Source organism: Haliaeetus albicilla, chromosome 12, assembly GCF_947461875.1.
Source record: "Haliaeetus albicilla chromosome 12, bHalAlb1.1, whole genome shotgun sequence".
Classification (NCBI taxonomy): domain Eukaryota; kingdom Metazoa; phylum Chordata; class Aves; order Accipitriformes; family Accipitridae; genus Haliaeetus; species Haliaeetus albicilla.
The window spans coordinates 25677941-25691810 of NC_091494.1; the positions used below are offsets into that span (position 1 = coordinate 25677941).

The 13870-nt window shown below is 45.5% G+C and overlaps 1 protein-coding gene across 3 annotated transcripts in view; it reads right to left on the bottom strand.

The window, feature by feature from the left end:
- Positions 1-314: 314 nt before the first annotated feature.
- The window catches only part of IGDCC4 (immunoglobulin superfamily DCC subclass member 4), a 100811-nt gene continuing 87255 nt past the window's right edge, over positions 315-13870 (bottom strand). For all 3 annotated transcript variants that reach the window (XM_069798592.1, XM_069798591.1, XM_069798590.1), the window contains 2 exons: positions 7307-7471; positions 315-5480 (listed from right to left, as the gene is read on the bottom strand). In XM_069798592.1, the coding sequence (XP_069654693.1) occupies positions 4950-5480; positions 7307-7471 (696 nt within the window). In that variant the 3' untranslated portion in view covers positions 315-4949. The remainder of the gene's footprint in view (positions 5481-7306; positions 7472-13870) is intronic.

Genomic DNA, 13870 nt, shown 5'->3' on the forward strand with positions numbered 1-13870 from the left:
AGGCTGGATTTGAGCTGTTAGCAAATGCACACAAAGGCCCCACACACACCACAGGGCACAGCTCTGGCCAGGTTGATGTGCCTGCAGGGACACCTTGCAGGTCCGTCTCTAGCAAACTCACGAAGGCAGAGCGCTCTCCGACCATCCCCTCTGTGTTTTGAGGGGCAGGGTACGGCCCAGCACCTAACAGCAGATTTCCCAGGGTCCAGCCACTCCAAGCACAGCTGCAGGATCAGCCTTCCGTGACAGCTTTCTCTGTAACGAAGAGCTGTAACAGACAGTAAGAGCTGTAACAGACTGAATTGTGAGACAAATTCCACTCCTTTTTTAAAATATTTTATTAATAACCCATTAGTTAAGGAATATAAGGACAATGTCTTCTTACACTTTAACACTAAAGAGTATTTTGTGGAGTAAGAACAGTCTCTGAAGAAAGAAAGTTATAATTAAGTACAGCATGGAACCAAACACAGACACAATCTTCAAACAAGATCAAGTTCTGGTTACACATCCTTATGCACTGTGTAGAAAATTAAATCAAATTTAATTTTAAAAATACAAGCAAGTGAATACAGTAACAGAACTAGATGGTAGATTTCTGCTGGACTAAACACCTCTTTTCTAATAAAAGTATTGATTAGAAAAGACACGATGATCCCTTCAAAACATCTATTTCTAATGAGATCAAAAACATACATAGTGCTCTATTAAAATGGTTGTTTTCTTACACAGCATATTTCATGGGCTGATCTCAGGATTGTTAGCTAGTAATGCAAAAAAATCTCAAAACCTAGATTATAAGTTATCTCATTTGAACTATTTAAACCAGAACTTTGCTGTCTGTTAAGCAAGAAATCAAATCAACAAAAAGTTGAAAGATATTTTTATCCATGTGTTTCATGTAACAAGGAATTAAAAGAAATAAAAGGTTGAGAATTGTGACTCTCACAGCAGCATGGGGAATATACAGTTGTGTAGCCAAACAGTAACATTAATACTACAAAATTATGCCAGTGAGACAAACCTGACATTTTAACAATGTAAAACAATATATACCAGCAAAAAGTTGAACAGCAATAATCTTTAGTGTTACTGAAAGGAAGAAAAGGAAGAAAGGAGTCTGATGTATAAGAACATATATTAAGTATGATGGGTAATTAAAGGTAATCAACAGTTTGTGTGCCTGTGAGAAATCTGCAAGAAAGCTACTTATTTCATGATAAAAAAATATATGCACTGGTTGTTTCAGCTTTACACATAAAATATGTATTATCTGTCTTCCTCCATTCATTTCTAGCTGAGACTAGAAAGGTCCCATGTGCATTCAGGACAGGAAGGACCTGGGGCACAGCCGAGTTAGACAAGGACACCCAGCGCTCTGCGTGGACACACGTTCGTACAGAGAACAGCTTCGCTGCTGCCGGTCAGTGGTGATCTCTTAGCTCTGAGAGAACTGCCTTGATTTCTGTAGCTGAGGTCTGGCATACCAGTCCACGGCCACCACAGCACTTGGACATCCAAACGCTGCCAGTTTCACACTCTGGTGGGGTGTAACGAGATCAGAATAAGCCTCAGCATGAGGAGACAAAGTATTTTTGTGATGCATAAGCAGAATTGTTTGCACTCTGCTGCATCTACCCCAAAGCTCTCAGAGCACATAACTAACTTGGTGGTTTTGTGATAGGCCCAAGGTAATCCAGGGGAATGGTGCTTGTGTCGACTTCAGTGACAGGCAGGGATAGCTTTTAGGCAGATGAGCAATGCTCAGCCCATGGCTATACAATTGCTAAAGTCAATACAGACAAAGCAGAGGGTGCATGTACAAAGGAGCGCCCCAGAAACTGTGGCACCCTCCTAAATCAGCCACTGAACTATGCCTCCATCCCACAGGCCTCTGGATGGAAAGCTTAGGGCTGGTGCATGACCTGCCGCAGGTACAGTGTCATGACAGGGAGCCGGGAGAACTCCAGTGCCCTAGTCATACCCACTGCTGGCCAAACTCCTCCCAGTGCTGCCCTCCAGCAGCAGAGACGCTCAGCAGAAGCGGCGCTCAGCAGAAGCGGTCCTTCGGCATACTGTCATGCTTGCAAGCAGATGACTTGGTTTTAGAGATGAAAGGAAGTCACCAGGGGCTCCCTCTGGAGGGAGCTTTTTGGAGAAGGGTCCTTCTCCCTTTCTGCACATCAGCAGTGGCTGGTGCGGCTTGCAACAGGATCTGTTCTGTCAGTGAGGAAGAGCAAGGACTTTTCCATGAAACTAGCTGCAAACTGAGGTCCAGCTGCAGAAATCTACCCCCACCCTCTGCAGCTAGTGCCCGATACTCCCCAGCTGGAGGTTTTATACCTCTGTAATTGCATCCGCTCCCATATAACTGTGAATTGCCCTTATTGCCTGCAATAACACTTCACTGCCTTATCTGTAACCCTGCTAAGTCATTAGTTTCAAAGTCTTGTGGCAGTGAGTTCTGGAGGTTATTTATACACTTCCTCTGCCCAGTTATGATTTCTTGCCTTTCTATCTTCTTGCTCTGGTAGCGCACACACACTAAGTTCCTGCCAAGCCTGCTCACTGGCACTGATTTCCAGTCTGTGCCACAGCCTTTCAGAGTCACGGCACTTCAGAGCATGGAACAGCATTTCTGAGACTCCTCAAGATACCAAGCAGCTGCTAGAGCAACAGAGCAAGTACGACGACTAGAAATAAAGCCATTTATCAGAACAGGGTGTCATGCTGGGAGGAGATGCTGTAGGATGGGGAGAGGTGGAAGCTCCAATATCCTTCCCAACAGGGTATGTGGAGGCTTAGAGGTACTCCTCTACCAAAGAGCTGGAGCTAACAGGGTTTGATGAAGGACTGCAAGGACACAGGCTGGTCCAGCTCCACTCCAAACACAGGGCATACTGTGACACAGCTCTTCACAACAGAAGCAGGGATAGGGTGCTGGTGGAACAAGGTTCTCCTTGCTGCAAGCAGCGGTATATCTCAGTCCAGATTTCACCATAAAAAACCCAAATCTAAAGTCTTTTACAGGATCTCAGGTCAGCACACAGCTCCCCATATGGCTTGGGGGGAATTTCAGTACAAAAAGAGGGAGATGGACATCTTTTCCCTCATTTTTTAAACAAACAAATGGCCTGATCTCTGAATCCTCCAGGAAGGCAGAACATGTACCAAACACCCAATGAACAGAATTACTGATCCTTGTTAACCCCGAGGAGCTGGTCCAATGTGTAGCATTCGCAGTCAATATCTGCGAGCCTGAAACAGGGCAGAGACAGGCTAAAGAAAAGGTAGAGAAAAGTTCACCCCACACCAGAAGGCCAGGCTGAGAGACACGTCAGCAGTAAGCAAACAGTGTCAGCAAGAAAGAGTCACTGGATGATTTTCAAACCAGACTGACTGGTATGAGACCAAAAATTTGATTTTAATTTTTAAGCTCTGGTGGTGCCCTGCTCTTAAAAAAAATAACCAATCAAAAGCACTTTGGCCAGGACTCTCAGAGGTGACTGGAAAATGTCACTTATTCATCCAAAGCCTTCAGCAAGTCCACTGCTTACAGAAGGCTGAGAGCTGCTCTCTGGAAATCAAAATCATCCAAGATGTCTCCGCTTGGGCACAAAAGAAAAAAAAGAAATAGATGTCCCCAAGATCACAAGTTACTTTTGCAATTGTTGGTTCTTTTTTCCCCAAGATCACGAATTAATTTTGAAATTGTTGGTTCTTTTTTCTCTTTGCTAGTATAAGCTTGTTAAGGAAAGATGGATCAACATCCCACCAGCTGAAGCAGCCTCCTTTGGCCAGCTCCTGCAAAACACAGTCCTACAGAGAAACACAACCCAACTCTTCAGCTGTAGGGAAGGTGTCCTACAGCACTACTTAGAAACAAAGCAAGAGACATATCAGATCTGCAGCACTATGCATTAAAAAAAGGTCAACAACCAGTGCAAACATATTCTTTAGGAAAAGGCAGTATAAGAATAAGTTAAAACCTATAGTGGACTATAACAAAAAAGTAGATATACTGCTTTTTTTCTCCAACAGACATGAGGTAGTTGTGTTGTTAGGGAGGAAAAATAAAGTAAGAGAGAAGTAGTAAAAATGCTACTCTATACCACACACTACTCCACTTTATAAAATTAAATAATATAAAGATGCTCCAAGGAAATAAAAATACATGTTGTACATTAAAAGGACAGATGTGTACCTAAAATATTAGGTACAAGAACCTACATAAAGCAAAGTCTAGGTTGGTGAAATGACCCAGACACTGAAGAAGGTTCTATATAGTACAAGTTGTTAGAGGCACTCGTAGAGTGTGTAATAAAAGGCCACTACGTCAGCCTGCTAGTAATAGTTACTGCGGTAGCGTACAAAGAGAGCCTTATAATCCTTTTTAACCACGGGAGGGCAGAAAAGGCTGGTGGTTACAGCTCACTGAATTTGTTTGTGTTGGCTTCCACCCCCTTGTGGGACTCCTCTGGCAAAATTCATCCCAACGCTGCGAGGCAGTAGGTAGTGCCAAGGCTCTCCCTGGTGAAGAGACAGTTGAGAAGAATCGCTCGGTGTACCCTGCCTCTTACCAGCATTAAAAGACATCTTGCCAGTTGCCTCGAGGACTACAGCTAAGTGACAACCCCAGTCTAACGCAGAAGGCTCTGTTCTAGCCGTGGTGTCATGTCAGACTTTGGCAGATGGCTCAATCCTGCTCCCATTAACACCAAGTTACTCATCATATTCAGCGGGAAAAAGATGAGCCCTTACCAATCTACCTACTGATTTTCTGAAGGCAATATGTACAGCTGACAGGTCCGAATCCTGTTCTGGTGAGATGCTGCACCTTCTTAGCTCCTGCTGGGCTCAGTGAGTCAAGGGCATGCAGTACCTCACAGGGACAGGCCCTTACTAGCGCTTCTACCTCTCCCATGATCAAAATCAGATTAGTTCACTCTTTAATGATTGTGGACACATGCCATGTTCTCAGATGCTGAGGATGAACTGGTTAAACCAGAGTTACTACAGAGGGTGCCCTCCTCTGGGGCTGGGGAAAGCAATTGGCACTTGACTGGCTGCACATCCCCCCTGCCTTCCTGGATGGAGTCCGAATCTCCGCTCTCCACTGAATCCAGACTTTCCCCATGCCTGTGGAAGCCATTGGTGAGCCCACGGATGCAAACGGCCTCTGTTTTGTTAGTCTTTCTGCCGGTACATAACAGCTTGTCCTGGGCCTGAACTTCAGAATTGCCCGTGCAGTCCACCAACACTTGGCTAGCGTCCTGCTGGGTGCTGGGAGAGCTGGGAAGAGCCAACTCTCCAGAGGGGAGCTCTTCAGGCTCCTGGTCCTCAGTTTCTGTCTCTTCGCTCTCCAGGGTGTGCAGCTGGGAGTCGTAGTCTCTGTCAGAGGCTGAAAAATCAGAATGGACAATCACCTCTGCTTCCACTTGGTGGAGGCTGGCTGGCGGGTGGCTTTTCTTTGCTTCATTCTGTTATCAAATAGGGGAAAATTAAAAAAAAAAAAAAAAGTAAACTAAATGAAATTCAGATAATTGAGGCTGTGACCCAACCAAGCACTGAAATTTATTTCTTTTTAATCCCACAGAGTGCAATGGGATGTACATGTGCCTCTATTAAGCATTATCTTGATGTGTTTCTCAGAGCTGAAGTCTTAAGAAGCATCTCAAATCACCTCAGGATCATTATTCCTGTTTTACATTTGGGAAAGCAAGTCCCACGGGAGTGAAGTGATTTGCACACAGCTTCTTGGCAGGCTGGAGCAACCATTCCTCCAAGCCTCTGTCAAAGACCACATTTTCAAAACTCACCAGCCTGTTTCCATATTAAGGGCCAGATTTCTAGAGGATGAGTGGGGAGTGCTCTAGGAAACTGGCTTCTGAGACAGCTCATGATACAGACCCCACAGTAGATACCAGGTCTCCCTTCACCTTCGTGGTTTAATTTTGGCCACGTACCACAAAATGTTTGTTTGTTAGAACCCTGGTCACAGCTTGCAAAAGTTGGTGTAAATTCAAGCACTTTAATTCAGAAAGAAAACAATCAGTGTTCCTCCACAGTGTTTAAGCAGAGTTTAGGCTACAGGTCTCCACAAATCTGCTAGATTATAATTCAATAATTTAACAAACAAATTATTTTGGAAGCTCACAAAGAGCTATCTAGGCAATCAGCGCTCAGATTCTGGGCTGAGTGTGATTTAGTAGCAAGACGACAATTCAAAGTATGGAAGTGATATCCCATGTGTAATTTGCACTCTATGTTGAAGCCAACTTCATGCGTCATTTACATATTTTAACACTTTTCTCCTTTTGTTGACAAACTCTGATGGGTAAGCTGTGCTGTAAACAGTGCCCTGTAATTGGGTTGTAAAACATTGTCTTAACTCTATCCACGGTGTTAATTACATCCTGTGTATAATTGATTTTCACACTACTATCTAGGAAGGAAACATAGGTAAGTTACTTATAAGTATTTGCTGGGGGTGGAGGGATGGGGGGTGAACTTTTTAAAACAATAACCAAAGAAATCTTCGGGTTCAGAGTCAACCTAAGCAGGTGTCAGCTTGCTTTGCTGAGACTGTGGCATGAACATCAAAATCCTTGTACAAACTCTCCCAAACACAGGAGTGCATATTTTTTCTAATGAAGCAATATCAGAAACAGGATTTCCTCCCAATCTATGCACCCACATACAGATGACAAGTGCAGTGGAAATTCCTCTACCCTATCTGGAGGAGGAGTTTAAATCAACCCTTGATCTTTGACTCCTTTTACAGGCAAAAATGCAATCCCTCCTTCAGGCGAGCACACTGTAGATCTTAATGACTGTGCTGAGCATTGCAGCTCCTAACTCATTCGGCAGGCTGCTTGCTGCATGGCCATAGCAAAGACCCAAAGCAGACTGCTGCTGCCTGGCTTCGGTTCCTCAGGAACCAGGACTGCCACAACCCTGCTGACAACCAAGCTGTCTGACCCCACTTGATCATCACCAAAAGAACAAGCCCACAGCACGGGCCCTCAAGGGCTGGCTGGAGTCAAGACAGACGATCAGGGCAGAGTTGAGGCTTTGAGTGATGCTTGGAAAAAAACCCAAACAGCTTATACTCAAATCCCATCAGTCTCACTGGCATACACTCCTATACCCAGGAAAAAAAAATAAAGCCATGATCAGCCAACTAAAGCTAGCTTAGAGAAGAACATTTTCTCCTGTGCTGCAGAAAGGAGAAAGGGAGATGGGAAACATAAATGGAAAAAACACATCAGAATACACAAGTCAATAAGCCACCGCAGACACCCACCATCACAGCATCGTAAACCAGAGCTTGTAACAAAAGCTTCTGTCCTGCACTGGAAGGGAGCTTCAGTGATCCATTCACAGCAGAGAGAGGCTCTTTTGTGATAGTGTCCCCATATCTGGCTATGCTGTTTGTCCAGGGCTGGTTGGCTGATTTATTCCATGAAGACTGCAGAAGAGAAGTGGGAGGAGAAAAGATTTGATTATCACAGATACAGATTCTTATCCTCATAAACCTGAAATGAGAAGCAGCTTGAAAAAGGAAACTGCAAGCTGTGAAAATACCACGGTGTTAGAAGATGCAAGTTAAATGCAGAGAACACTTCTGATAGCATCAAAATAAAAATGCTCATTGGAATGGACTTACACAGTCACTGCATTAGAACAGGCTTTATTGCTCTGTTACATGGTCTGATGCAGAGCAAGTGGATAAAAGTTGCCAGATGGTTCACAACTGGTTGCATAAGGGGCTTTCCACCGATTCCCAAATTTTGAGGCCAACAGCTATATCATGGCACAAGATATCATTTAAAGGTCCACTGAAATCAACTTCCTGCAAAGCTGCAAACAACTCTGAGCAGTATGAGCCTACTGAAAAATACAGCAAAGCCGGAAAGGAACAGGGATGGTGGAAACGTGGAGCTGAATGATTATACTATTTGCTTTGGCACAAGCGATGCTCTGTAGCATGGAGAAGGACCCTCACCCATGTGCACTGGCATGTGTGCTCCAGTAAGAGTTGAAGACAATGCTAAACTGCTCACTCTGAGGTGCAGACAGATTTCCTGCTCTAAGCTAGAGCTTGGGTAAACATTCTGCCATTCCCCATCAATAGAGGCACAAAACTGGGGGCCTTATTTTTTTTAATTTTTTTTTTTTTGCAACAGACCACCAAGCAATTCTTAGCTCAGCTTTAAATCCCCTGGGCAACCAGTGTTACCTTGTTTGTAGATCTAATTAAATTATATGGGCTGAACGCAATTTGTTCTGGGTTCTCTCAGCTTCCCCTTGCAATAAACTGTTGAATGCACACCTCTGTGTATGGGAAATGTGTGCCTTTAAGAGCTGAAGTTATTTAACAGCTCAGACTATTAGTTCACAGGCAGAAAAGTATTTTCTTTCCAGGTTTTGATTTTATTGGGCTGTCCTGCATTTACCTGAGCTCAGCCTTGTTACTGACTCGCATACATATACGTATATACACACAGATGCACACTCAGATTTAAGGACCACATGAGCCAGTTATCTCGGGGCTCATTCCACAGATGTTACACGTTGCCTGGATAGAAGCGAGAGGATGACACAAGGCTGAAGTGAAGAGAAAACCCTGGCCTGACACAACTGCAAGTGTGCATGTGCATACAGAATATGGGTGGTGTGGGCATGATGGCTGTGTAGGGTGAAGATATAGGGCACATCTATTCAAACCCACTAACCATCTATTGCTCACTGTCAGGCAGGAGAAACCCTGGTTTCTGCTCTGTGTATGTGGTCACTACTTACACAGGTCAGATCTATTCCAACAACAGTCAACATAGCACGAGTCCAGCCGAGACGGCAAGGAGATTTCTGACATCAGCCTGACCTTGTGTAAGTCATTTGACCTCCTTGTGCCTCGGTCCATCTGGCTGGAAATTAGGTAGAAATACATGACCAGATGTTGCATGTGAGCCAGGCATTCCTAAGTCAGCTATTTGGCAAGAAGCAAATGCTACCTCGTGCTGTTGGTGCTGGCAGAAGGCACATTAAAGCACTCACATATGTGCTGAAGGGCTGCCTGAGCCTTTCCCGAGCGCTCTCATCCACCCTGACTCAAGTGCCAAGGGGGCTCAACACCTTGCGAGAGGCAGAGCAGTATTACATCCAAGCCCCGACCAACCCCAAGTCATAGGAGCTCTGCTGCTACCTCAGGATCAAACCTTAAGAAAACAAGTAGTAAAGGGCCTCATTTATATGACAGCAGCCTGCAGAACAGTGATGTCCAAACCTAGTGCTGTGGATATCAAGCATTCGCTAATTTAAAGTGGATGCTGGAGGCAGCATCTTTGCCATTCCTCTCTCTGCAATCCCCAACAATATATTCTGAGCCAAGAACGTTCCCTAATTGCTCCCTTTCTAAGTGGACAATCATTAAACTACACTTTAATAGCAAGAAATCAACCAAGCGATCACACACAGCTCACAGTAAGGAATATCACTACATGCGAGTGCTCAAGGAACGTGTTCAATTTGCTTCTGCTGCCGTCTGAAAGGCTTTCTGCAGCTACATTGCTGACTGATGGCTTCTGTGCCTTTTCCAAGGAACATACGTTACTGAGCAAATACTGCCTGGAAATTTCATCATTGAACCTACACAAATATGCACACATGCACACAAATGTGTGTCCTATTATAGATGCTTACATGCATATTTGCTATCAGAAAGATCTTAGCATCATACGCATACACACACACACACAGCAAACTTGAAAACCTTCTTGCAGGCATCTTGTGAATACCAAAAAACATGGAAAGAAACAGGCAGCTTTACTGCAATCCCCAATGGACCATCTGTTAGCGGAAATGTCAATCTGCCATGTTTACATAGGTTTTGATGACTCTGGGAACAGCCTGTTCAGCTCTGGCTGAAATTGGCTGCAATGAAGAACAAACTTGTTTTGTACCAGTTTGCAACTTTCAACAAACAGAAAAAACCATCAGCCACACAACATGGCCTATTTCCCACATGTTGTTCAAGCACATTATGTTTGAGAGGAAAAAAAATAAAATCTCTCTTGAGGCTCAGTCTCCAAGGTTGGGCAGCAGCAATTAACTCTAGGTCTGTTTTCATCACAGACCTGAAGAAGGTCTTGTGTGCCTGAAAGCTTCTCTGCTTTTTTAAGCAGTATCTTTTGGTGTAATAAATGATACAATTTCTTTCTACTCAAGGGGAGCTCGTGAATGGCTGAAGGAAGGAAATGTTCTCTTGGCTTTTACAATAGAATAATGAAGGCAAGGAGTGTCAGTCTAATACTAATTTAAAGAGGGAAAAATCCCTTTGTCAATTTGCTGCAAACACAAGAATGAAAACTAATAAAAACATCTTCCAATAAAAGGTGTTTCCATTACAGCTAAATCCTTATCAAAGCAAACAAGCCTTTTCATTTTAGCCTTTTTATAGAAACTCTGACTGGTAAAAATGTGCCTAGATCATGTTACGTTTTCAGAGACAATTAATGATTTGAAGCAAATACATGAGCTGAGAACGAACATGTAGGAAATGCTGATCTTGAAACCTTCCCTGTTTTATGAGGATGGTTATTTAAACTAGCTTGAAATCCTGTGCAGAACAAAGCTGAGGACATTTCAGATGTGCTCAGCTTTTAAGGGTGTCATAGTGGAAAGAAAGGATTCATTGCTGAACGGCACCACAGAGGTCGGTGGGAGTGGAAAATCTCCATGTCATGCAAACATACAGGCATCCCTGCCTGCAGCTGCACCTCTAAACAAGATGCAACATAATACAGACCTCTCCCCTACCAGATAAAGGAGAACCTCTGCTAGCTCTCAACAGAAGCAGAGCTCTCATCTAAGACTTTTCAGAAAACACTGGGACTTTTTTTCCACACAGAAAAGTTCCAAAGTGAAAATGACAAACAACCCGGGTAGATCCAAGTTCCCTGATGCATTACAGCTTTTGATCTCCAAGTCATGGGGATGCTTCATAGGAAACGCAGTCCCCATGGGGAGGAGGCCCACAGGGAAGAAGCGGGGCAGCAAACGAGGGAGGTTCCAGCTCGCAAGAAGCACAACGGCAAACATTTCCAAGCCAAAATGCTTGGGTTTGGCTTCATTCAATGAAAAGCTGAAGTCTTCCATGGAAAGCAGATGCCTTTTAACATCCTCCCCCACCCCCTAAATTGCTTGGCCCAAAAGCAGCAGTGACAGAGATGTCTGAAGCAGAGCCATTTTATCATCCTCAGTCCATCTGTCAGGGAAACAGAGCTGCATTGCCACAGCCTGTGCATTACGGTGTCATTTATAACACGGGCTACTGAGGGCATCAGTGTGGGGGTCACTTGAAAGGTGAAGAGAGTAAGAGAGGAAAATCACTTGTCAGTGTATTTACAAATCCTTGTGTGTGACCACTGGGAAAAACACAGAAAGGAAAGAAAAAGGCCCGCTAAATGGCCAAGCATACTCCTGCCTAATGGAGCTGTCAGCCATCCAGAGGGGCCCTGTGCTGAGAGCTCGGCTGCAGCAGCACCTTCTCATCCTGCTAGCAGGGGCAGGGTGGCCAGGCGGCTCCTGTGGGCTGTCCAGCAGCACAAAGACTGTCCCACCTTCCACTTGCACCATCCTGCACCCCCAGCATTACTTGTAACGGCTCAAGAGCAATCATGGCCCTACGTTTGGAGGAACTGGTGATCTTGACTTGAGAACGACCAAGGGGACTTCTCGAAACCCTTGCCCATGATTCTTTGCAGAAGTCGGTTCAAATCTCAGCATTGTTAAAGTCTTCCTGCCCTTGGTCTCACTGCTCTCCAGTCCCCACACCTGCAAAGTGACATTCACTCACTTCTGACTGCTTGTGGCACAGGGACAGTCCCTTCTTTGTGTTTGTACATCTCCTAACAACACTGAGCCTCCGATCTCCACTGGAACCTCAGACTGCCACAAGAATAAAAACAATAAAGAATAATCCACGAAATGCTAAGTAACAAGCCAGCATGTGAAAAGCCTGCAAAAGCATGGCAGCATTTATCACTGCCACTGGTGATTGTAAGTGCCACCCAACCAACAAAAAAGAGGTTTCAGGAGCGTAACCTGAGGACGGAGAGGCAAGCAGGCAACTGGAGGTCACACGGGTCTGGAGCTGCGAGTTCCTTGGCATCATAGCTATACAAACCTGCCCAAGAGTGGCAGCAGCATCGGACTAAGTCTGTCCCAACTAACATCCTGAGCTCTATGGTGACATGATACGCTGTTAAATAAAAGGGATCCTTGAGATATTTATTCACTCCCTTTCTTTACTGACTAGGACTGCAAGTGATAGTACCTGAGCTAGAGCACCCTGGGAGCTTCCCTTTGCCAGGCTGGACCAGGAATTTCCTTCCACAAGGATTTTCTCTTTCCTGTGGCTCTACCACATTACTTGCTGTGGGTTTTCATAGCCCCAACCACACACAGCATGAGAGAATAAAAGAGAAGGCAACAAAGGCAGCTGGTCATTCTAGGGTACAAAGCTCCTGGCCACACTCAAGCAGGACCTGGGGGAGTTTTGGCAGCCTAGCTGAAATGGCCACTGGAAGAAGCTATTTGCAGTGTACAAGACAACCCAGGGAACCTACAACCTGCTCTTGGGCCTTGGCTAGTAGCATTTTGTCTACAAGCAGGGAGATGCACACACCCCTAGCTGCACCTCACTCTGATTTACATCTGTTGTGGGGACCAGGCATGTGTGTACTGGTCCGGCCATGCTCATGAGACCTGCCCAGCTCCTTCACCGCCCTGCCAGGTAAAATGACATCGCTATCTGGACACATGGCCTCTTGGCAACTGCAGCATAAAGATGTTTTTGGCCTGAGTCTTTTCACTTCTCACTTTCACAGAGTACGGGGAGGATGCAGTGGTGCTCAGCGTTGGCTCAGGTGGCACTTCCTGCAGGAACTGGGCAGTGGAGGGAGCAGGGCCTCCTGCGTGGAAGCACATCTCCCTCCAGTGCCCACTCCCAGCAACAACAGCCTGTTGCTCCTGGCCGTCACTCGAGCTTTCCTTCACCTGCTAGGTCATCCTCACCAGCCAGCACAGGGGACAACATTGCTCTCTGGGTGGCTGCCTGCGGCTGCTCCTCAGTGATCCTTGCTTCACTATCCACATCCATCAGAAAACCAAGCTCTTTATTCTGCTGACAAAAATCCTCAATGAATTCAACTCCCAGTGGCCTTTCCCCATCCAATTATGGAGGCAGAGACACTACAACCAGAATTACCCCACTCCCCAAAGCTCTGTTCTCTGAACATAACTCCACTGCCGGACACTGCCAGCCTCTGCGACAGACACTGGGGGCCCCAAGCTCTCAGGCTAAACCCCAAGCAGCCCGGCCTTGGCACTGCCCTCTCCAGCCCCTGCTCTGCACACATTAAAATCTTTGTGTAAAACTTTGCAGACAGGATTGTTGCTTTGGAAGAGAATCTGGATATGCTGCCCCCAGAAAGGCCTCCCAAGGGAGGGAACTTCCCCCCACCCCAACCTGTTCTTAGGGTAAGTCACCATCACTGAAAACATTTGTTCCTTATTTAACAGAAAAAGCTGTAGGAAATTCCTCACACTCTTTGGCTTGGGTCCAGACAGGCAGCTACATTCCACCGAAATCCACAGATGTGGCTTGGCTGCAAACTGCCTCTCCTTCAGCTGAGTGCTGATCTGCCACAGCACTTGGGGATGGCCAAGAGCACGGCTTCAGCTCACAGGACTATTAAAGCCCGCAGAAGACATTGCATTTCCAAAAGACCATACCTGCACTGCCACTAGCAGCAAGGATGGGTCTCGTGGTTAGCCAGGTATCCTGAACTCACCTTCCCCTGGT